The 22,969-nt window shown below is 37.6% G+C and overlaps 1 protein-coding gene across 1 annotated transcript in view; it reads right to left on the bottom strand.

Moving 5' to 3' along the window:
• The window catches only part of LOC140974610 (BEACH domain-containing protein C2-like), a 24,091-nt gene extending 1,884 nt beyond the window's left edge, over positions 1-22,207 (bottom strand). Inside the window, exons 1-30 of the mRNA XM_073438167.1 lie at positions 22,068-22,207; positions 19,279-21,358; positions 17,993-18,780; positions 15,999-16,685; positions 14,970-15,104; positions 14,454-14,558; positions 14,240-14,353; positions 13,406-13,482; positions 12,961-13,042; positions 11,692-12,015; positions 10,630-11,243; positions 10,045-10,129; positions 9,266-9,460; positions 8,033-8,578; positions 7,805-7,948; positions 7,265-7,723; positions 6,368-6,513; positions 5,284-5,353; positions 5,115-5,198; positions 4,785-4,841; positions 4,613-4,681; positions 4,437-4,523; positions 4,261-4,362; positions 3,434-3,583; positions 3,189-3,273; positions 2,979-3,099; positions 2,772-2,868; positions 2,570-2,683; positions 1,464-1,833; positions 7-590 (exon numbers count right to left, since the gene is read on the bottom strand). Of these exons, the coding sequence (XP_073294268.1) occupies positions 7-590; positions 1,464-1,833; positions 2,570-2,683; positions 2,772-2,868; positions 2,979-3,099; positions 3,189-3,273; positions 3,434-3,583; positions 4,261-4,362; positions 4,437-4,523; positions 4,613-4,681; positions 4,785-4,841; positions 5,115-5,198; positions 5,284-5,353; positions 6,368-6,513; positions 7,265-7,723; positions 7,805-7,948; positions 8,033-8,578; positions 9,266-9,460; positions 10,045-10,129; positions 10,630-11,243; positions 11,692-12,015; positions 12,961-13,042; positions 13,406-13,482; positions 14,240-14,353; positions 14,454-14,558; positions 14,970-15,104; positions 15,999-16,685; positions 17,993-18,780; positions 19,279-21,292 (8,505 nt within the window). The 5' untranslated portion in view covers positions 21,293-21,358; positions 22,068-22,207. The remainder of the gene's footprint in view (positions 1-6; positions 591-1,463; positions 1,834-2,569; positions 2,684-2,771; positions 2,869-2,978; positions 3,100-3,188; positions 3,274-3,433; positions 3,584-4,260; positions 4,363-4,436; positions 4,524-4,612; positions 4,682-4,784; positions 4,842-5,114; positions 5,199-5,283; positions 5,354-6,367; positions 6,514-7,264; positions 7,724-7,804; positions 7,949-8,032; positions 8,579-9,265; positions 9,461-10,044; positions 10,130-10,629; positions 11,244-11,691; positions 12,016-12,960; positions 13,043-13,405; positions 13,483-14,239; positions 14,354-14,453; positions 14,559-14,969; positions 15,105-15,998; positions 16,686-17,992; positions 18,781-19,278; positions 21,359-22,067) is intronic.
• Positions 22,208-22,969: the final 762 nt, after the last annotated feature.

The raw sequence follows: 22,969 nt of genomic DNA, 5'->3' as shown, positions 1-22,969 counted from the left end.
CTCTATGCAACTAACGCTTGACAGGAGCGGAAGTTGCTTTTTAGCTATCAGACTTCCATTAGGAGTAAAAGTTCTGAGAGTACAAAGATATCTATTCCAAGCAATTATGATTCCATCGGATGATATGCAGACAGAATGTGCTTCCACACCAACTAGTCTTCTAACCAACCGACCTCGTCTTATCGAATGAATCAAGAGATCCGATGATTTGGAGCATGAAGCTACAATGCCAAGGTCAGAACTGACACTGCAAGATGTTATTTCCCCTAGATGACCCCTGAGGACATGGATGGGACCCTGAATACGGTGCCCCCTACTATTTTCTGCTAAGTTATTGGCAGCCACACGAACGCCAGGGGATTTGGGTGTGCCTGGATTAGTGAAAGGCTCTTGTGATGTACTGGAAGGGGAACTGGATGCTCGATGTATTCTCCAGAGTAGAACTGTTGCATCTCGAGATCCAGTGACAAGATAGTTGCTATCAGAAGATAAATCTAAGCAAGTCACAGGAGCGCAATGCCCTCTGGCTATTTCAATAGTTTTTGCTCCATCAGCTGATATCAGCCTCACACTGTTATCTACATGCCCCCCTAAAATAAAAGGTCAACATTGTAAAGTCATTACAAACTAATGACAAATTAACCATCATTTCCAGTAAGTTGGAATCTAAAGTGGCAGTGAGAAGTTTACATAAAAATTCATATATAAAGAAGACAAAAACAAAAGTCATATACTGTGCAAAGCAACTTCTTATCACACAAATCATATTTTTCCAGGGTCCAGACACCAATGATTATTGTACCAGAAGTATGAACACTCCCGGAAATAACCAAGAAAGATTAATTTTTTCAGCAACAAATCAATTGTGAGTTTTTGTGTAAAAAGAAAAGTATTTGACATCCAAACATATAAAGCATTGACACCGGCTAAAGGTGGTCACTTATTCAACCTGTTTAAGCGAAAGGTGGTCGCTTATTCAACCCGTTTAAGTGGATGAGAAAATGGGAGATTCAAATATAGCTTACAGTTTGAAACATGGATTAAATCTTATTATTGTGATCCTCTTATAATTGTTGATGGGATGATTGTGAAGAAGGCATGCCATCTTATATGCATTCCACTAATAACTGAACTACATGGAATCTTTTAATCTCTCATTCCTGAGTGAGTCACTCTCGAGCGCAGACTATTGAATCTTCTAGTTATATCAACAACACTTAGTTTCTGCCCAAAAAAATAGATAATGGAAGGAGAGCAGCCATATCTGAAATTCCATATCACAAGTTAAAAGCCACCAGAAAGATACATCATACATGACATAGTAGGTTAAATAAGCTAGCATCTGTTTACTTCTGATACATTGGATAGAGAGAATAACTTTGTTTATTACACAACTCATATGACTTGAACTTGGGAAAAGGGGCATCAGATTTAAAATTAAATCGGAAAGCATATATCCTCACCAGTGATAATTTCTCCATCACAGGTGATTGAAACTATCCCAGAGCTTTGGATCCCAGAAGTTGGAAATGCCAGTGCTTGCGGGAAATGGAACTCTTCTGATCCAGATGTTGTTGGGCCTTTGAACATTCGCATAAAAGCTCCACCACCAGCAACCCCACCAGGCCTTCCATGGTGAAAAAGGAAAGGTGTCCCGTGGCCATCAGGTGCATTCGGCTGCCACTTATGTTGTGCTATATGTGCAGCTGGGGCATTTGTATCAACAATTATAAGAGAGTCGGACGAAGCACGAATGGCTGAAGCAGGCAGATTGCAGCGTTCGGAATAGGGAACAACATATGGCTTAACATCTCTAGGATTCCGGAAAATGGTCTGTAACACAAGCAGATATCATAATGCCTTTGTGGCATGTTTCAAACTAATCCAGTTCTATACATGGATCAAAAACAGTTCCCACTCACATTAATATACTTTCTAAAATCATATATAGTTTTTATAAGCCGTAAATGACTTTAATGTTGCGCTGAAGTTAAACCTACGTGTCAATAATTCTGATTGTCATGTTGTAAACATAATAAAGTTTTATAGGCATTGAAAGTCTGGCATCCTACTCTAACTGTAAGTTACCTAAAGGAAAATTAAATGTATTTGCATAAAAGTGCTGATTCAGAAGAACGTGACTCAGACAAAAATGATAAGAATGGGAGTACTGAATATGAAACCCTTCTATTTCTCAAGAAAAACAATGGAAATTGATCACGTATCCGAACACATGTCTTTAGTTGATCCAATAGAGGAAGTATCATCAAACTAATAAAAGATGCCTAGATGTTGAATTGGTGGTACACAATTCAACAACCTTAACTCATATTTCTGACAATTTTATTCGCATCGCCATAGCAATTGAATCCAAATTACGGCACCACATAAATAGTGTAAGACAAAAACAGTCTAGCAATATATGGCTGCATGAGAGGGAGTGGGAGGTCTTAGTTTAGCACTTTAGCTCCATTCCCCTGTACATTTTGTGGTTTTCAATACCGGCCATTTAATTTAAAAAAGAAAACTAAAGAACAAAAAAAAAGCAAAACATAAAAACTAGGAATACCTGAATGTGAAGGGCATCTGCCAGTGCCATCCTTTTCACATGAGGTACAGTTAGAAGCTGTGATGGGGTTTGACCAAAGTAAGCAATCTGATCTTGGGTGGAACGCTGTTGTACCTTAAAATATGGAATACATATAAATGCAATCCAGATGACATGCATAATTAAAACTAAAGAAACAAAAGTAAATATAAAGCATACTTACTGGATCAGATATTTTATCAATATCTACAGCTCCTTCATATGTGATATAGAAGAAGACATTATTAGCCTGGATAGCTTCTTTTCCACGTTGCTTATACCTAAATATTTAGAATTGTGGAAACCAGATTCAGAAATTGTACACATTAACATTCATCTATTTACACTAGAAGGAATACATACATAAATCTACATTTTGAAAATATCTCACCCAAATATAAGATCGATCCACTCATGCACATGAGCTGAGACATACTCACTCTCAAGTGCCATCCGATGTTTATGGATAAAATCAACTGGGTTTTCTGCCCACTGAGGAAGCCGAACTGGACCTTAAATGTGAGGAAGCAAAATAGAACTATCAAAGATCCATAAATATAGCTCCACTTCTGTATTGCGAGCAAGCAATTTAAATGCATACCAAGCTTTTCTCCTAGCTGTGTCGTACCAAAGTCGATTGAGTTTTCATTGCTTAGGATTTCTGGAAGATAGAATAGCTCGGGAACCTAAACCCAGGAAAATAAATAACTCAATATTAAATTCGAAGAGCCATATGCGCACATGCATTCTGCAAGATGTGAAGCAGAGGACATCAAAGAAAGAAGTAGAACATTCAAATACTTCTGTAGTAAGGAAAAATAAAGAGAAAACGAAAAGAAATCATACCAGTTCCTTTACATCACTCATGTCTTCCAGAACTCCATCCCAAGTTGCATTTATGTCTGAAAACATTCTATCAGCATGATCAAACTTGCCACCTTGAAGTTGAATAGATAGAGTAGTAAAAGGTTCTACTCTCGTGAGATAATATAGCACCTGAAACATAAAACACATAGGGTAGCAAATCAATGCATTCATACTCATGAAGTTGCACTTAAATCACCAAGGTATACAGAGATAAGATTGATGTGAATGGGTAGCAACTTCAAATGCCATAATATGAGTGCTCTTCTTTGTGACCACCTCAAGCAATCATACCAACGTGACCAAATATATGGTTTAATTATTTTCCAATAAAGTCAACACATGATAGCAATAATAAATTAGTTCTGTAGGCTAGATCATACTATTCCACATAGAGTAGGATAGTGGCTTTACTCTCATAAGTGAGTTACAAATGTCTTTTGTGTCTGGGTCATATCATGATAGAATTCTGAATGGGTAAAACCAAAATAAGTGTTGCAGTCATTAAAAAACTGCTCGAGAAAATAGACAGAAAATTGCAATTAGCTACATAGAAATTGGGTATAAGCTTGCAAACCAGGTTATTTAAAAGAAGGTGAAACATACTGATGCAACAAACTAAAGATACGATTTCTAAATAGAATAATTTTATTAATCAAGACAAAAAAGGCAATGGATGGGACTAAACCAAGACCTTCGGAAAATACAATAATGGGTAGAAGCTACAGAAGAACCATAGATTTCTACAACAAATTGTAGCAGTTAATGGTAAGAGAGGCTTATGCAGTCATTATAATGAGAGAACTTACTGTTCCAGCTGTGGAGTAGTGTGATCCATAGTGGAATTTTGGAATGATAGAGTATCTCTCTTGGAATTTCTGTAGTCTCTCCTCATTCAGGGCACCAACGGGCTGCAAATATATACAAAAGAATTAGATGACAAAAAGAAACATGAGTAATTGAAGGAAATTCTACTATAGATCACCTTTGAGAGATCTCGATAAGAAGAAGGATTTGAAAGATCCAAACTAGGTGAGCTATAATCAGAAAGGACCCAGGGGAATACAGGATACTGCACAAACATATGGAATTAAGCATTAAAATTTATATAAGAAGATCTCCATTAAATAAAACAACTGCATTTCCTAGCAGACACTCAACCTGTGTAATGTCATTATAACTACGCCCTGCCAATGTATTGAGCTGCATTAGATATTCAAAGTTGCTGAGCTGCAAACAAACATACCATTCAGCCTCTTATTAAAGTAAATCACGAAGTTAAAATCAAAGAAATAGACCAAATAAATTCTGAACGACTTAATTTATAACAGACCTCCCACCTAGCCCAACGTTCCATAAGTTGAGTTCGCTTTAAAAGTTGTTCAGGTCTCTTGAGCACAGGAGAAAAGAATATTAGTATAGAAATACTACAAGACATAACTAAAATCAAAGATCAAAACATTCACACCCAGGTGTTCATTCAATGCCATGTTTGTGGGAAGAGTCTGTTCCATTGCAACTAAATATAAAAAATATGTATGCATAATCGCAGTAAAGAACACAGCAGTTTGTGAAAATCCAAAAGAAGAGGGTAGTTCCCGCTCAGAGGAGCACAGTAACTTCTGTTATAAAAAGGCAAAGCAAGGCATAACAAGGTCAACACCTGAGTTGCAAGGTAAATATTGTTCAAATGAGGAGGACGGGCTTGAACGATAGCTCGATATGCATTTCGTCGGCCCTCAGTGCTCTTCAAATGAAAACCCAACAGAATAAGATTATTAGACATAAAATTCGAAAATCTTTGCAATCACAGAAAATTTGAAGGTGCTTACACCAAAATCAAAAAAGTAGTTTGACTGATCAACCATGAATAACTCCAAAGCACTTCTTCTCAAAAGATATCTGCAGAAATAGAAATTCAAAAATTCACATATCATGGTGAAAAAATATGCTTATGTGCACCATCTTACGCAATTGGGAGCCAAACCAACATACTCGTGAACAGGAGAATACATAAGAAAACAATCGATTGGACGAGGATATGCTTGGACAGAAGTAACTTTTCTAAGACAACATTTCCGCTCTTAAACAAGCTGCAACTATATGCCAGGACTTTTCTCATAGTTAATATTTTCATAGGCAAACATTCTAATATGAAATTAATATCATTGACAGATATAACCGGAGATTTAGAAACTAGTTCAGCACTTGCTTAACAAGATGTTAAGAGGGGCTTAGCCTATTAGATGATGTCTAAATTGAGTCTGTATGATGTTAGCTTTGGGATGGGGTCTTATTTAAGTGATTTTTTTGTTTGATTACTAAATCTTATTCCAAAGCATTGTAGAGATATTCTTACACTAACCTGGGTTGAGACAACATTACACAGCTCTGAGAGAACTTTTAAATCAAAATCACTTGCTTGTGATACTATGCTCTTATGTTCATGGACTTCAATAGGTGTTTTGGTGGAGAATAAAAAACTCGACAAGGCATATATTAGGTTAGAAATTGCCCATTCTTTTAGTGTCTAAGCATTTTTATTTGCATTTTATTTCACAGAATTATAACAGTATGAAACATCTGCAGTAAGTAACGTCAGCACAAGCAAGAAAGCAAAGAGACTATCAGGTTTGAGAAAAGTTATAAGATGGCCAACAGAATGAGCAGAAGAAATTGTAATCTTCAATCAGGATAACGAGTATCCTCTTTCTTCATAGAACCCCAAACATACTTGAGCCTAAAAAGGGGGAAAAGGCTACAAGGGCAAAAGAGTAAGAGAGAAAAAATTACATAGATCACAAAAATAGGACCACTGGTGTGGGTAGTAACAGATCCCATTCTACTTTATATTTTAATGCTAAATAAAAAGTGAGAAAAGGCTTGGAGGTCAAAGTGGTGTGTCAAGGATATCACCTTCTGCTATATATTTGGTGAAGTGACGATATTAACCAGCTTCGGTCTTTTTCTTGAACTTCATTCAAACCTTTGCAGTTCAACACGTCATCCACAGCACCGTTATCCATGTGATCAACCAAAAAGTTAATTCTTCTACTTGTTATCTGTCAAAATACATCAGTTTAAAAAATTTATCATTACCCTGACATAAAAGTATCACAGGTGTTCGGAACTTACTAGCGATAAAAACCAGAATCTTCAGTGTGGGAACAAACAGTTAAAAGGGGAAACTCAGGTTCAACACAAAGCCTCGACCTAATGCAATGAACAACCGATAGATGAAAAACTTGGAATTCCTACATATCAATGACTGACAATCAAATCGCAAATTTTGGAACCAAAAAATCAATGCCCATACCAAAAGAAAAATAGGATTCGTGACCCAAAGATGAATGGGCTAAAAACAAAAGGTACCTACTATGTTTTTCTCTTGCTTCCAGGTGCCCTTTTCTCAACACTCTAAGTGTGTTTGGATTGATTGGTTTGAAATCAAAGAATTTCAAACATATTATTTAAATCCATTATGATTGTCCGAAAACCCATGGAATTTTATGGATTTCAAATTCCTTCATTACCATTTTTTAAAATTGTGTCATAATCATGTAATGGATTTTAAATCTCCACAGTTAAAAGCATTTGGAATCCCTTCATTAAATTCAAATTCATCGAACCAAACACAACCTTAGGTGACAAACTGTTCCAGGTTCCAACAACAGATTGCAGCAGTGCCAAGACATCAGTCCCAAGTCTTTCAACCCAAAAAAATTTAATATGCCATTCTCGTACCAGGGAAATGGGTTGGGATTTTAATGCAATATAAATTATGGATTTAAAATTAAGGTATGTAGAACTTACTTGAAAAGTTCCTGTTAGGACCTTTAGAGCGCGGACCATTGAAGACGGGAGCTCAAGAACAATTCTTTCATCATGCTCACTAGGAACATAACCAGAAGCAACAGCTGATGAGACTGGTGCCGAGTCTAGGTCATTAGTCACTGGAGGGTCTCTAGACTCTGTTAACATTGTCAGCGGCTGCTCACCCAATCCAGACATCTTCGGAAATTCACCATTTTGACTACCATCCAAATAGAAAGCATCATGCTCATCCTCCTCATTTCTTACCTCGGTTGAGATGGCTTCTGCAGCTAAGATAGATGCTTCAGATGGACTTACAACTTTATGTGTTTCGTGCCTCGGATCAATATAGTCTCCATAATTTGCAGCAGCACCAGAATGATCCGATCCCTGGTAGTTCCTTCGTAAAATCCTCCTCATCCTTGAAGAACTTTCCATGGAATCTAGCTTCCAGAATACCTAATATCACCCAGGCCAACAGTTAGAAATAGTTGACTCAGAAAACGCGATAGACATAAATTCTAGTAACAAGAAACCCACACGCTGAGGATTGCACAAATCATCACTGAAAGGCCCAAAAAGACATTTAATCTCTATCAAACAGTGAATCAGCTTGCGCCATTCACGTATGCCGGTGTATGTGCGATGCTGAGCAATCTTATCAACAGCCGACCTCCTGTCCACCTGAAAACCACAAATAAAGGTTTGAAGTGTTTGTTGTCTATAACTTTAAGATACTGATAGGCCTTCAATAAAAGAATGCAATACTTCGGATCTTTGCATGTTTCTAGCCAAAGCTAAACTTCCCACAAGGACAGCAATATATTTATAGGAAAGGGCATTTAAATCCTTCGCATATACAGATTTTGAATCAACTGATTGCAAACATTCTGCCCAGGCAGTTCCCATTGCTTCCGAAACACTCCATCTCTTCACGCGGTTCATATCAGTTCTAGACCGTCGTTGTGCTGATGTGGCCATTGCCACGGCACTAAGACCTCGTCCTGAACCAATCTTTGCATTACGCTCAAGGTCTCTTGCAGCTGCCAATGCAGCTGCTTTTGCGGCAGTCTTGTCCTTCGGAACAACTGAAAATTTGTTTGGTGTCTCCAAAGGCTTTTGAAAGCTTGAAAATGTGTGCAATCTTGTTGTCTTTCGCTCAAGCAATGATGAGTCGCGTCGAAGCTGTGAGGTAGTTGGAGGAGCATTGTTTTCACTTCCAGCAGCACCAGCAGCAATTATGGCTAATGCCATAGCAGCAGGAGGTGATGCAAAAGATGCAGCCCAGCTAGAAGATATCATAGCAAGTGCAGCCTAAGAAATATCAAGTTAAGTTTTATTTATACCACAGTAAGAAGAACGCAATATTAATCAGAGCATAAAAAGGAAAAAAATACAAAGGAACTAGAGCATGTAGTATGATTGATTCTTGAAATAACATACTAATTTAAACCATATGGACACAAAATGTGCCTCCAACATAGTATTATCTTTTGAAACCATAGGTTCATGCTAGGGTAAAAAGAGTTGGGTCAAAACTTCGATATTCTAAATCTCTAATGGCTTGTGGGCATGCGTCTGTGATTAGAAAGACAGGTTTATAAAGGATTTGGACTCAAGTGGCTTATCTTCAAGCGAGACCCTTGCTATAGCTAAGCTAAAGTATATTTATTGTAGCCATCCAGATAAGTGTGTAAAAAATCTATTTTGAGTTGCAGATTATAAGGTGTAGAAATACCAAGCTCTTAATATAAATAAATGACTGAACTTAATGGTGGAGCCAAAATGTTCTCAACCAAATGATTGAAGTGTAATCTATTCAATGTGACCTAAAATACTTGGCTAAGTATGGTGAAAATGTCATGGAACATGGTGGTTCATTTGGGATCAGTCAGTTTTATTTGTTTGGACAGAAGAAGCTAACTTCATCTCTTGAGATAAACTGCTATGCAATAAAATATGGATAAAAGAACTTTGTTCAAAGGAAATTGGTTCAGTAACCTCAACAGGCAAAGCATCTGCAGCCAAGGCACGATCATCAACAACAAGGGGATTTATACCATCTGAAGTCGCAAGTTCATGAATTCCAGCCAAAAGTGGCCGCCACCTTCTGAGAACAGCAACAAATGGAGGTAAAATGGCCTCCAAGTAATGCTTGCGCAGAGGATTTCGGTCCTTCCCAATAGCATGCCACACCTGCAACATGAATAAAACAGAGCATAAGTAGTTATAATAGTGGTTGTTCATGAAACTTATATAGGTTCATGCATAATAGGAGAGTAAGGTGAGAAGAGCTAATTAACAAGCCCATTGAGCAGGAGTGATTCGATCTCAATCGAGTATAAGATTTTTCGAGGACAAACTCAATTTATTCACGAGCTCGCAAGCGCAAAACAAACTTTAAAATATATTTTAATATGTCTAAAATAAAAATGAATATTTTTAATGTTATACATAATATTATTATTGAATACACATATTAGAATCAATTTTAATCACGAGCTCGTGAACAATTAGAAGCTCAATCTCAATCTCGCATGTCAAACTTGTTATCTGTGCTTGCAAACATGTTCATTAATCAATTTTGTATACAATTTAAAATCATAAGTTGAGCTCAAGCTCTTACATTTTGAGCTCAAGCTCAGTTTTTTCAGAGTTGAGTTCAAACACAAGCTCGATATATTTACACTCAAATTCATAATTCAGGACCGATACAGTGCAAGGAATATATAATTCTGTTAATGGAAACATAAGTAACCTAACGATAGTATAAATCTGACCTCAGAATATAAAACACATGATGCAACCAAGACTCGCTGCCTCTTTGACTCAGAAATTGGCGTGTTCAGGACAGGGGACAATATGCTGTACATTGAACCCGTGTTAGTTTCTTAGTTCAAATATACAAAGAAAAGATTCAAACAATTTTCCCAGTTGAGTGGAGCACTATTACATCTTACTCATGGGACAGTTACCATCCTTCTCATAAAGCTTTAGTCCAGGAAAGATGAAATGCATAGCAAAGTATATGAAAGTATGAAACGATGATTCAGAAGGCTATGAAGAAGATTATTGACATGGAATCTGAAAACATGCTGTCAAATCGACAAAAGTTCCTTATGTGAGATCAGATGGGAAGTGAACATCAAAATGTTTGGCAGGTCCCATGGATGTGAAGCTAAGATTTTTGTGAAGAAACAAGTATAACCATCAGTGGATTAAAAAATATGAAGAAAATTCATTGCCACGGCTGGGTTTGTATTGGTACAAATAATACACCTCCCACAATGAATGTATCAATGGTTAAGAAATGGGAAGAAAAATAATATATTCGAATTGATTGGAATGGGTAATATAGATAATACCTCCAAAGCAGAGAAGATCGTGGTTTTCTAGTTGATAATCTAGAATTCGAATCAAAAGATGTAGCACTGCTAGTTTGACGACCAACACCCTTTGGTGACCTGTCTAAATGCCTCATGAGCACATTGTCTTCACCGGTATCATCCTCCCTCAGTGAGACAAGCACCATCCGCAACATACATAGGAATAGTTGGTCACTATCTAAAAGCTGATAAAGCACTGACATTCCTCCCATCCCAGTACCAGATCCTCCACCAATACCAAGACCACCACCGAGTCCAGAATCATCCAATAGCAAAGCTTGAAGCATGGTAACTGACTTGTTTATCAATGGAAGTTCAATCCAGTTTCCATCACTGTCCTTCTCTAAAGCAGTTGTCCAAGATTCCCATCCACTGCCACCTCCACCACCCCCTGAGGTCTTCAAAGGAAGACCAACACCATACCATAATTGACTTCTATATTTCCATCCTTCTGCCAAATCCACAAAACAACTTCCATATGACACAAATGCACAGGAAACTGATTCATAAGGTTCTGCAGCCGCTGCGGCAGCAAGTCGTTCCATAACTGCGGTAGAAATTTGTCCATTAGCATCAGCCATTGAAGCAAGAACCTACTCAAACCAAGATAAATTCAGTTTTCAGGTTAAGACAGCGGTGTGTCAAAATTGAATTGAAGAGACAACTTTATGCCATACAAAATTAAGATCTTCTATGACCAATACAGTGGCAGATGACATAAAACGCATACAGGATACATGGTTATCAAAAGGAACAACAGACACACTGCAATGGAAAATGATATAAGATCTCACGCGCAAACAATATACATGGTGAAAAACATCCATCAAACTTGGGTATAACATTTGATATACTAATGTTTTTCACTTCAGGCTGACAACAGATGATAAGAAACAAGAATATATTAAATATGCTAAAGGAAAAAAAACAGACATAAAGTAACAAGGAAATAAAAAGCCAGCAGCAAGTGCATATGCTTCAGTTATTTCATTGTGGGTCAGATATGCATGTTGTGTCATGATCATATAGCAGCAAACATACATCAAGAGAGAGGCCTCCTGCATCATTAGATGAAAAATTACGATTAGATACATGATCTAGAGTGTCTCCATTCGCTGTACTTGAAGCCTGGTTGCCCACAGGATTAACATTTGAAAGTGGGGACGCATAAGTAGTTGGAAAACATGAAGCACAATAAAGTTTGCTTTGTAGCCGTAAATGATCTTCAACAAGCATCAAAATCACAATTGCATTCTCAACCAAAGCCACAGAAAGTTGAGCAGCATTCTCTGCTTCCATCTTAGCATTTCTAGGCGACAACCCCTCAGCTGCCACTCCAGCAGCTGCAGCAGCAATAACTTGAGTCTGCAGCAACAAAGGGGCTACGACATTGACATTATAGTAGAATAAGAAGAAAAATATGAATAATTTAAAAACCATAAAAGAAAATCCCTCCCTCCCAACCAAGTAAGGAACGTGAAAGATAAGAAAGAAGAGCGTGGTTAAGAACAGAGGTCAAAGGCATTGTGTCGATGGTGAACAGAAACAGACAATAGTGTACAATATTCAACAAAAAGTCATAAATAAAAAACCTCTGCATCCAAGTAAAAAAAGAGACTGCTTCTTTGGTTCTAAGAGGCATATGAATACCAGCTTCAGTAAACGCTGAGAATTACATCCTATCTTACTGGCAAGGGAGGGAGAGATAGTGAAGCTCTTTGTTCAAGAAGGGAAGAAGAGGCATAGACATGGAAGATGACACACTTGAGGGGTAAATATAACCAGATGACACACTTGAGGGCTAAATATAACCAGTTAGGTCATCACCCATAAGGTCACATTGCAAAGTTCATTCAAGAGTTTTGACATAAGAAGACAGTTATTCATGTACAAAAATATATCACTGATACTTAAAAATGTAGTTTAGTAGGGTACTGAGGAGTTGGGTACGTAAATTCCAAATTTTTAGAAATGCACGAGTCAATTTTAAAATCGTCTCCACCTGTAGACAGTTGACAGCACATTTTTTAAAGAGTACGCATAAATTATTCGATACATTGCTACGAAAGCCTGGATTCACTCAGTAAAGTGAAATTCCATCACCATGATCTAGAATAATATAAGGGTAGGAAAGTCACATCTATTTAAAATGGTAAGGCTGGATGTTGCCATCACTGGGAGGGAAAGAAAGACATTTTGTTATCATAGTGTCACAACTAAACTCCAGTGAGTGAAAAGGAGAAATAAATTAATATGATTGTACATAAATAAATAGAAAAGAACTTTCCATAAAAAAGATTTACAGATCACCTGATCCTGCAATTCCCTAGCAGCAAAGTCTAGCAAGCTACCCAAAAGCCTCCTTTTGAAAATTGGCAATGATTCCTCCCGTCTAACAAACACGTGTTACTATAAGCTGGAATAATATTGGAAAAGAAACCGAGAGAGAGAGAGAGAGAGAGAGAGAGAGAGAGAGAGAGAGAGAGAGAGAGAGAAGCATGGCCTATCAGAGCGTCAAAGTTCTCTGTGAAATGCACAAGTAAATCATATCTGATCCAATTTTATCGGCATATTTGAAGAACAAGTATTTGAACCAACTTGTTAATAGATTCCTCAATTACTGTGATTTTTCAAGAAAAGCTAAACATGATTCAAGTTAGTGCTGAAATATTCAATCATAAAATACAGCAACCCCGCTATTCATCTCTTATCCTATAAAACTTGAGTCCAAATGTCAAGTCTTAAGTTGCAATACCTAATCCTTAGATCACCAGTACCACAACCACCCACCATAGACAGCCATTCTGCACAATGAATTGTAGCTTCAATATCCTGTCACAACAATGACAAAACAGATAACGACACTTGGAAGTTTAGGATGGATGAGAAAAAAACTAAAATTTCAATCAAAACAGAAACAAATAGTAGAAATTGTTATAGACAGGCCAACTGCATAGAGTTTGGGTCAGAAAATCCAAAAGGCGGGATTTCTTTTCAATTTTTAATTACAATTTTTGTCACCAAGTTCTATTTTTCATTCCATATATGCATATCTACAGCATAATTTCACAGTAGACGAATTCAAACAGTCTCAAATATATTATCCACTCACCAACACACTCCTCCCATTTCATTTCTTTTTCTTTTTTCATTTTAATTTTTACCTTTATTTTTCTTTTTTCTTCTTCTTCTTCCCTTACCTTCCACATCGTCTTACACCAACCACGGCCACACCCATAACAGCCTGACAGAAATTCCACCACAAGCAGGGGCATCTGCAAATGGAGAATCTTTGCTGCAATTGCTTGCGACAAAGCACCACAAGGGGTTGATAGGTGTGGACGAGGATGATTAAGTAATTGAAGAAAAAGAATGCACTCGAAATAAAGTAATAGAATTGGAGAAAAAATTATGTCAAATAATAAATTATAAAAACAATTCCTTCCAGTTCAACACCAATTCAGTTTACTCTCTATTGCTCAACATTCTATTAAAGAAAATTCTTCAGTCTTTTTGAATGTCTAACAAAAGTTGGCAGCAAGGGTAACAATAAATATAAAATAAAAAGAAAAGGCCAAAGAACATAAACCTTCCATCCATCCTTCTGACGCATTGAGTGCTCCAACATAATAATCAAGAAGTTGTGAATAAAGTCTTCTACATCTTTCAACTCAGATGTATTTGTACTTTTACTTGAGCCTTGCTGCACAATAGGAGGTGAAAAGTGCGAGGAAATTATAAAATTGACAAAGATGTCTCGATAAAATAATCATGTGAAGCACTACAAGGCTTGACGATTACACCTCATGATTGGATATGAGAATCTCCAAAATCCACTCAGGCCATTCATCCATTTTTGTCAGGTTACTTCTGTTTTCTGGATGACCGCAAGACAATATCAATAGATCCTAAAATCAAATAAAAAGAATAAAAACTCAAAGAAGATATTTGCAATATATTGCTTAGACAAGATATACTGGAATGTTGTGATTCCATCATGAACATAAAAAAATAAGTAAGCAAACTTCCTCCAATATTGGAAAGTCAAGTGAAAATTAACTATTACAAACAGTGGGAGAATGTATGAGAACATTAGATCAGTAACATGCTTACTCTTTCGTTACACAAATTAAAATTAGTGACAAAGCTGAATGTAATCAAGCAAGCATTTGATCATGCTACATGTACGTGATTAACCAAATTACAATCCCAACATCAAGAGCACACCAAAAGACCAAGAACATATGAGTAAAAAAGTAAACAAAATTAAACGCATGGAACTAATATAATACAATTTGTGTGTGCCACAAACTAAGTACCTGTAGTGCTTGACTTTGAAATGCTGTTGATGCATATGGAAGAGAACGAAGAAGAACCAGCAAAAGCTGAAAGTGCTCAAAGCAATGACCTGAATCATGGAAGTTTAGTCCATCATCGTTTGAAGATGCGTTTATCTGAAATTATTAAAAAAAAATAGGCATCTCAGGAACTCAAATTAAGCAACGACTTGAATGTAAAAGCTTTTCCCAAAAGTAGGACATCTTTCAGTTTGAGGAATTCAATACCCTCTTTTGATAGGTCCATATACATTTCATTGAGAATAATTCAGATTCAATGCAACGTTATAAACTAGCAAATCATAATGCAAAATAGACGAGAGGCCCTTGGAATTTGAAAGAAGAAATTTTTACGCACGCTAGTCATTACAGAGTGATGCATAAAAAATGAAAAAAACTAGGTTCTTATATCTGTGAACATAATAAGCTATTCCCATTACTTTTATTTGTGATGACATCGTCCATCACAATAATGCACCTCAAAAAGGTAACAGTCATTGACCAATGGTTGAACCAACTAATTAATTGGTCATCATAGTAATACCAGTAAATGGAATTGATCAAAGAGCACTTTATTCTGATAGAGACCCGTTTCTAGAAGAGATGGAAAGTTAACGAAAATATGGACAAAAAATACTGCAAGAATCTTCTGATTCTGAATTTGACGTACAATAAACTGCTGCACCATCTCAATCCTGCAGGGACCACATCTCAAATTTTGCAAGGCAAATCTTATGTCAGAAACCACATTCGTAGCATACATAGAAGTAAAAGCAAAAATGAGTTAACAGAGGCAGGTTTCCACTACTTATACAGATACAGAACACACAGAGAAAAGGACAGTGTCGCGGTAAACTAAAACCGTCCATCCTACCCACACCAAAGTGGAAAGACAAACAGATTTGACCAAGGCCCATAGTTGTCCACCATGTGTTCAGAAGATAAGCACTCAATTCTTTTCACATACAAAAATGGCATTGCAGCAGCAAGTTGGATATTAAAATGGCATACCGAAGCAGCCAATAATGCTGTGTACGCACTGTTAGTCATAAGTCGGTGTGGAGCCGCTTGGAAAGCCATTTGTAGACCAAAAAGAAGGAGAGAAACCTTATCATTAAACATGGTACCTCCTCCCTCAAGTAAGCCAGCAATGTTTTTAGACACATTTGGGGGAGCAGGTGCATCAAATTTCAAATGTCCTGCTATCACCAAAGCTCCTATGAGGTTGATTATTCCTACAACTATACCATCACTTTTGTCATCATTATACACATTATTCCTCGCATTTTCAGCGCTTATTGAAAAACTTATACCACCCAAGTTTTTGGTGAAAGGATTTTCAGAGATAGATGACATCCTTTCAATATTAGATACCGCAGGACCACTAAAACACTCGAGTTCAGAAGCATTTTCATGTAAAGTTGAATCTTTTTGCTCCATGTATCCTGCATAACCATGCTCACTATTTTCAGAAATACCCTCCCTTGTATTTGTATCTGTTTTGGAGGATGACAATGACTCGCCCTGCTTGTTTGAATACTCTGCAGCAGCATGGTCTCCAGCTTTTGCTTCCCGCTGCAGCAGTACAAGAAGTGTTTCAATGCCACCAAATGATATAAAGGCCTCAGCAAAAGTTTGAGCCCTGGATGTATTTGGCTGAACCACCAACCTGTACATCAGATGTAGCACCCTGGCAACCTGGAAGGAGGGAACAATGGCAGATTATGCCACATAAGATAATCAGACATGCTTTCAGCACTTTAGAGTGAGAAAACCAAACACTGAATCATTATTGGGTGTATAGATGATGACAGAACTCAAGTATTCAAAAACTTGGAATGTGTAGAAGTGCCACGGACCTCAAGGCCAAGTGGCACCTTTGTCCAAAAATTAGGATAGGTCTCAGGTTCGAGACCCATAAATCCCCCTCCCCTAATCTCCAAAAGAAAACAAAGAAATGTGTAGAAGTATGGTGAACATGCTAAAATATGTCTGATTTCAATGAATTAATTCACCATATTTTTCTCTCAATTTCATATGATATACACAAGTTTCTGAAAATATAAGTGACATAGAAACACAGAGGAGATTTTCAAGCATTTTCCCACCGTGTCCATTTTAAAACTCACGACTTTCCAAGGTACAACAGCTTACATTGATTTTTGCAACGCTGCAAACACAATCAAGTCCGAGAAAACAATAGCGACAAAGAATTGTCAAAAGCGAAGGCAGCTCTCTGATATATGCATTTATGATCGGGCATGAAAGCACGGGTATAACCTAATATGTCAAGTTTCTCCAAAACTATATAAATTGTAATCACAATTCAGAATATGCTTGTTGAATAATCATAAGAAATAACAAGCAACTGACATCAACTAACAGTTAAACAATTTTTTTTTTCTAAAAAGAATCGAGTAAGAGAAAACTCTGAGTGGCAACCCAAAAAATGAAGCTTCAATTTCCTAACAAAGTATGGCCTTCTGAAGGATAAAATTAGAAGTCAACAACTCAAATTAACTTGCCACCTCAAATGGTTAAACTCTTAGGTTCCTTGACAGTATCCATTGATAGCTGAGGGTAAACATGGTTGGGGTGATAGTTGATGAAAAATAAATTATAATTCAGATATGTTTTTCTCCGGTGAGCAAGGGAATACATTTGTTCTCCTTTACACACTGTGAGGCATGCTGATATTGAGATCGGATTATGAAAGCAAGCAACAGGAATAAAATTTATCCAAGATTCCTTCATGTTTAATTTGAGCACAAGAAGCAAACATAGGTACACTTTTAGTACACAAGAACCCCGTAAGTATCAACAGAAATTTACTCAAATCTGGGGTTTTTTTGTTCTAAATGATAACAAAAATATAGCCAGTTGAACTTGTGATGAATATAGATCATATGACAGTTAAGAAATTATTATGCAAAATAATTAAAAAAAGACCCCCAAGCCACTCAATCAATCAAGGAAAGAAATATTCAATTACTAACGAGATTTACCTGATTTGGTTGTGGACAGTCAACAATGAAACCGAGTAAACAACGGATATCTTCTGCAGCCAAGGATGGAGGAGCAGCCATGACTAAAAGTTCAACAACCACTAGAAGTTCATCAACTAAAGCATTCACTTCACCAACAAGCCGAGTATCCTCGTTCATAGAAAATGTGTCAACAGAATCGCATTCGCGAACAGTCCAATAGCATCGCCTGCAACCATCTAGGAGCATCTGAATAGCATTAGCATCTCGCATCACAGATGCCTCGGTGAAAACCATATCTGCAAGTGAAGACAAAAGCTTCTTTTGCAGTCCATAGCTGCATAGACTCCAAATTTTCAGATCAAGTAGCAGGTTACTGAAAAGCTGGACCTTAAGCATTTGGTTGAACTTCTGAGATTGACAAAAAGAGACAATAGCGGCAACGAGTTCCTCATCACTAACTCCATCATGCTTGGCAACATCGATAGAAGATAAAGTTTGCAACAGATAATTTAAGATTCTGGACAATATTTCAGGGCCTCTTCGGAGACATAACTCTTCATTGTTTCCTGGGTGCCTGATCGCCAAAGACATTATTCGGAATATAGGAGCAGCAAGAGAAGTTGTTGCTAATGACAGAGAAAGGTCACTTCGCTGTGGTTCAAGGCTATTCTCATGCACACTGCTCACCGCAATTGGAAGCAAGGATATGGGACCTCCATGAGCCAAGGCCCACAGAGATTCAATAGGACGCATTCTTGTAGCAACATGCACTTGACCAAGAACCTCTGCAGGCCTTCGAAGCATGCCTGAAATGCATCAAACCACTACTTATCAAAAAGAGGATCCTTACCGCAGTCTTCACTTAATGCAGAAAAGATAAGAAAGAGTGTATCCAACAAAGCTAGATTGTGCAGTTATTTAGTGCATGCATAAATCAAATATAATATGTTAACAAAGAATGTTAATCCACCAAAAACTCTATAGCATTCCAGAGAGAGTTTAAATGACCAGAAAAATAGCAATTCATTGTGGTCAAAGTTTAAATGATTAGAGAGCAGGGTAAGAGTTAACCAAGGAAAGAAATATGTTAAATACGCTAAATAGAAACAACTCCGTGCCCCCAGAAGAGTGGGGAAGTGAACATTCTAGAATATTTTACTTACGCTGATTTCATATATTCCACAAATCAGAGGAAAAAATAAAACCCCTCCGTTAGAAATAAAGGGACAATAATCAACCGCAAATAGTTATTTTATCATATTGATAATATATTACAGTTATTCAAAAATGGGAGTTCTTGATACCTGCAGCACCATAAGGAGAAGCATCTGGACAGTAACGCCCATTAAGCAAATTAGGATGATACAGAAGATGAACGGAGCCAGCAATTTCAGCATCAAGAAGTGCACTGTGCCGAGCCAAATTTGTTACATGGTCATTTGTTGCCAGCCATGGAGATCCAGCACCACTTCCAAAAGAAGGCAGCACATCCCCTCCTCTATAAGCCAGACGTGCCATCTTTTCTGACCCAATGGGTTCCTTGAAGATATATACAGGCCCCATTTCAGCAAACAAAGGGCATTGGCGTCGACGACGTTGTAGACCAGCCATAGTTGGTGGAGGATTAGTCCCAATGCAGCAAAATGAAAGTGGTTTAGAAATTCTTGGGAAATCGAAAGGGCGACTTTCATATAAGGAGTCATCTATGTACAATCTCATTTCACTTTCAGACTTTCCAAGGAGCCCCTGCTTGCATGTATGTTCCAGGCCAACAAAGTACCAACACTGTGGCTTGAATGCGTGAGTAAAATGAAGAGACGCTTTCCTCCCCTTCCCACTTCCACATTCAACGACCAGAAATTGTGCATGAAAATATGCTTCCATCCCTTGATTATCAGTGGATAAGAAACTGAACAACCGAGGCATGTGAGCTGTTCCCTCTCCAGCTAATGCACTGGCAGCTGCAGCAGCTGACATAGGAGAGGATTTCCCTGAAGTGGCAGCTGCAGCCATTGCAATTGCAGCAGCAGTAGTTGCTGTGCTTATATTGTCCGCAAATGACTCAATATAGATCCAAGTGGCAAAAGCATATCCATTTGTAAAAGGCCATCTACTCTCTCCTGGCCCTAGCAAGCCAGAGCTTTCACCATCAAACTCAAAAGTGCTTGTTGGACCTCTGACCTCTTTTCCACTCATGGCCTTCTCTAGAGAACGCAACAAGCAAACAGCCCACGCTGTGGTGAGCGTTCTTGTAATGACATGTAGCCACTTATGCAGATCACTTGGGCTAAGAGAATGCCCAGCTAAGTATTGAATGCAGTAGCAGAGAGGAGTTCCATCCCATTTCATTTTCTCTGTCGAACCAACATCCTGCTCAAAAATCCTCTCAGCTGAATGAAGTAGGACTCCCAATAATCCAGCAACAGAGCACATCGCTCTGTTCCTAGTGCAAGCACGCAAAATAGCAAGTAGTCCCCTCACCATCCGAGTCCTGGGAGACATGAGACCCTGGAAATCCCCAGTGTCAGGGAGCCATGGAATTATCCCACCAGCCACAATCGCAGCCCTAGAGTTCAGCATCACACTGGGTGGATTATCATCTTGATCCTCTTCAAAAGACTCAACACCTCCCATTGTGGCTAGAAGTGAATCAACAACCAAGTAAGAAATAGCGACAGCCTCATCATCACCTCCAAAACTCTCAAGACCACTGACAACATTCTTCAGCTTTTCCAAGCTTTCTGGTTTCCCCATTATAGCTGAATCTACTAAATGCAAAAGCTCTGAAGACACATTAGGTATAACATGTTTAATCTTCGGATTTTGAGGCGATTCCACCGGAGAGTATCCAAAATCCCCATGCAAATGCATCGCAGAATCAACACTAGCAGAAGGTGATGCCTCCATGTCAAAATCTGAATCTCTGTCTGGCCCAGTGCTAGAAAAATAATTATTATTACGAACCTCTGCACCTTGAGGTGAATCAATTCCGGTTGATCGACCATGTGCAAAAGAAAAATCAAATATATTATCGCTTTCAGCAGACGAATGTCTCAACTTATTAGGACTCAAAGACTGATTTACATCCTCTTCATTTTCAACAGAATCTTTTAGCGAAACATGCTCAAAAAAATCATCGTCTACCACATCAGCTCCTTCTAAGACTATATCACTGCTCACATCATCCGATTTATCACTACATGTTTCTGTGTCTGCAGCATGAGAAATTCCAATATTATTACCCCAATCAGTGCCTTCTTTTTCTGTTTTGTAGTTGTTCTCGTCAATTTCTTCATTGAATCTAGCTTCTTCCTCCATTTCAAATTACAACAATCTTTATATCTTACTAACTCTTCATTTGAAATTTTTACAAAGTGATTTTACCTGAATGTATAATTAAAAACATACAGTTAATCATACAAGAAAATAAAAGAAAAGGGAAGCCACTGACAATTAATACATGATATAGCACTAGAAAGGAAATAATATAAAGAAAGGGAAAGATGCAGGCTAAAAAAGGAAGTTCCCAATCATTCTAAGTTAGCACGTAAGTATATAACTAAGATAAAGGAAGTGTGAGCATATCAAAAAATCAACTAGGAGGACTAATGATTGGCAATAAAAACAAGGATCTGCAGCAAACACGTCTCACTAACTAAAATGCTGTGCCTTTCACGGGTCCAGCAATTTAATAGTTGGGTTCAATTATGGCAAGTTCAAGCTCAAATTTCAAATAATTTATCCAACCAAAACCAAATGCAGTCATCTTGGGGAAGCAAAAAGATTCTCCTCACATTTTCATTAAGTAAGACGCGAAACAACATCACTAACGGTCAAAATCAGCACTGAAAACGAACAAAAACTGACAGATGTCATAAATGGCAGAAGCCAATACTAAAGTTTACAGATACTTCGTCACAGATCTAACAACACCTTATACACCGCATTGCTGGTTCAAAAAAAATTAAAATATAGATCATCTTCTGCCGCAGTGTGGATCAAAAGATTTGAAATTGATTTTAAAAATCCGTTAAAGATGCGAACATTGGCATGATTACAACGGGATAAAAGAACGTAATTGATTGTATCTTACCTTGCAAGAGAAGATCTGATTCAGCGATTGGTGTGGTTGAGTAGAGTAATAAATTGAAAAATGATAATGATCGGAGAAATTTTAAAGACATGGGGGATCGAAAATCGAAATGCGAAGCCAGTAGAGCGCGAGAGGAAAAGGCCGGGGCGGCCAATTAACCAATCACGGTTGAAAGATTTTTGGCCCAATGGGCCTATTAATGGACTGTGAAGGCCCAAATTAATGTGTAGTGATGTTATTTCTTTGTTATTTTCATCTTTTTTTCCCACGCATAATATAATATACCTCTCAAGTTTTCAACTTACACACATCCGTTAAGAACAAGCCTAGAGAGGTGACTTTTTTTAGCTATCTCAATAGATTGCGAACCAATTTCGAATTCGCATCTCGGATCCATTTATTTAGTTTTGTCTCGTCCTGACATTTATGTTGTTTGGGGTATTCAAATATGAGAGGAAAGCAAGAACAAAACAATGAAAATGGTTTTGTAGAGGCAACTATTGAACACTTTCTCATTAAGAAGAATTTGCCCTCACAATGTGCTAGAGTTTGTGTCAATCTTCTCCCAAGATACAACTACAACACTTGAATAATGAGCTCAAATATTCAAGTTCTATCACAAAAAAATGAAGGAACTCTCTCTTGTTGAAGAAGGAAGAAGAAGAAGATGCAAAATGATGTAATGTTCAAAAAGTGTTTTTGATTTTCAATAAATCAAATATTTAATGTTTTTCAAATGAAGAGACATGATCTTTCATTCATAAGAATGTCCATTGGCCATTGTAACTGATCACAATCATCAAATAATGCCAAGGATATAACTCCATTAGAGATCAACTGTCGTACAGTATTATGTCTTCGACGAATGTGTCGAGACTTGCCATTGTACATACTGTTTTGTG

Source organism: Primulina huaijiensis, chromosome 3 (genome assembly GCF_012295235.1).
Source record: "Primulina huaijiensis isolate GDHJ02 chromosome 3, ASM1229523v2, whole genome shotgun sequence".
NCBI lineage: Eukaryota > Viridiplantae > Streptophyta > Magnoliopsida > Lamiales > Gesneriaceae > Primulina > Primulina huaijiensis.
This window is presented reverse-complemented; position numbering and strand designations above follow the sequence as displayed.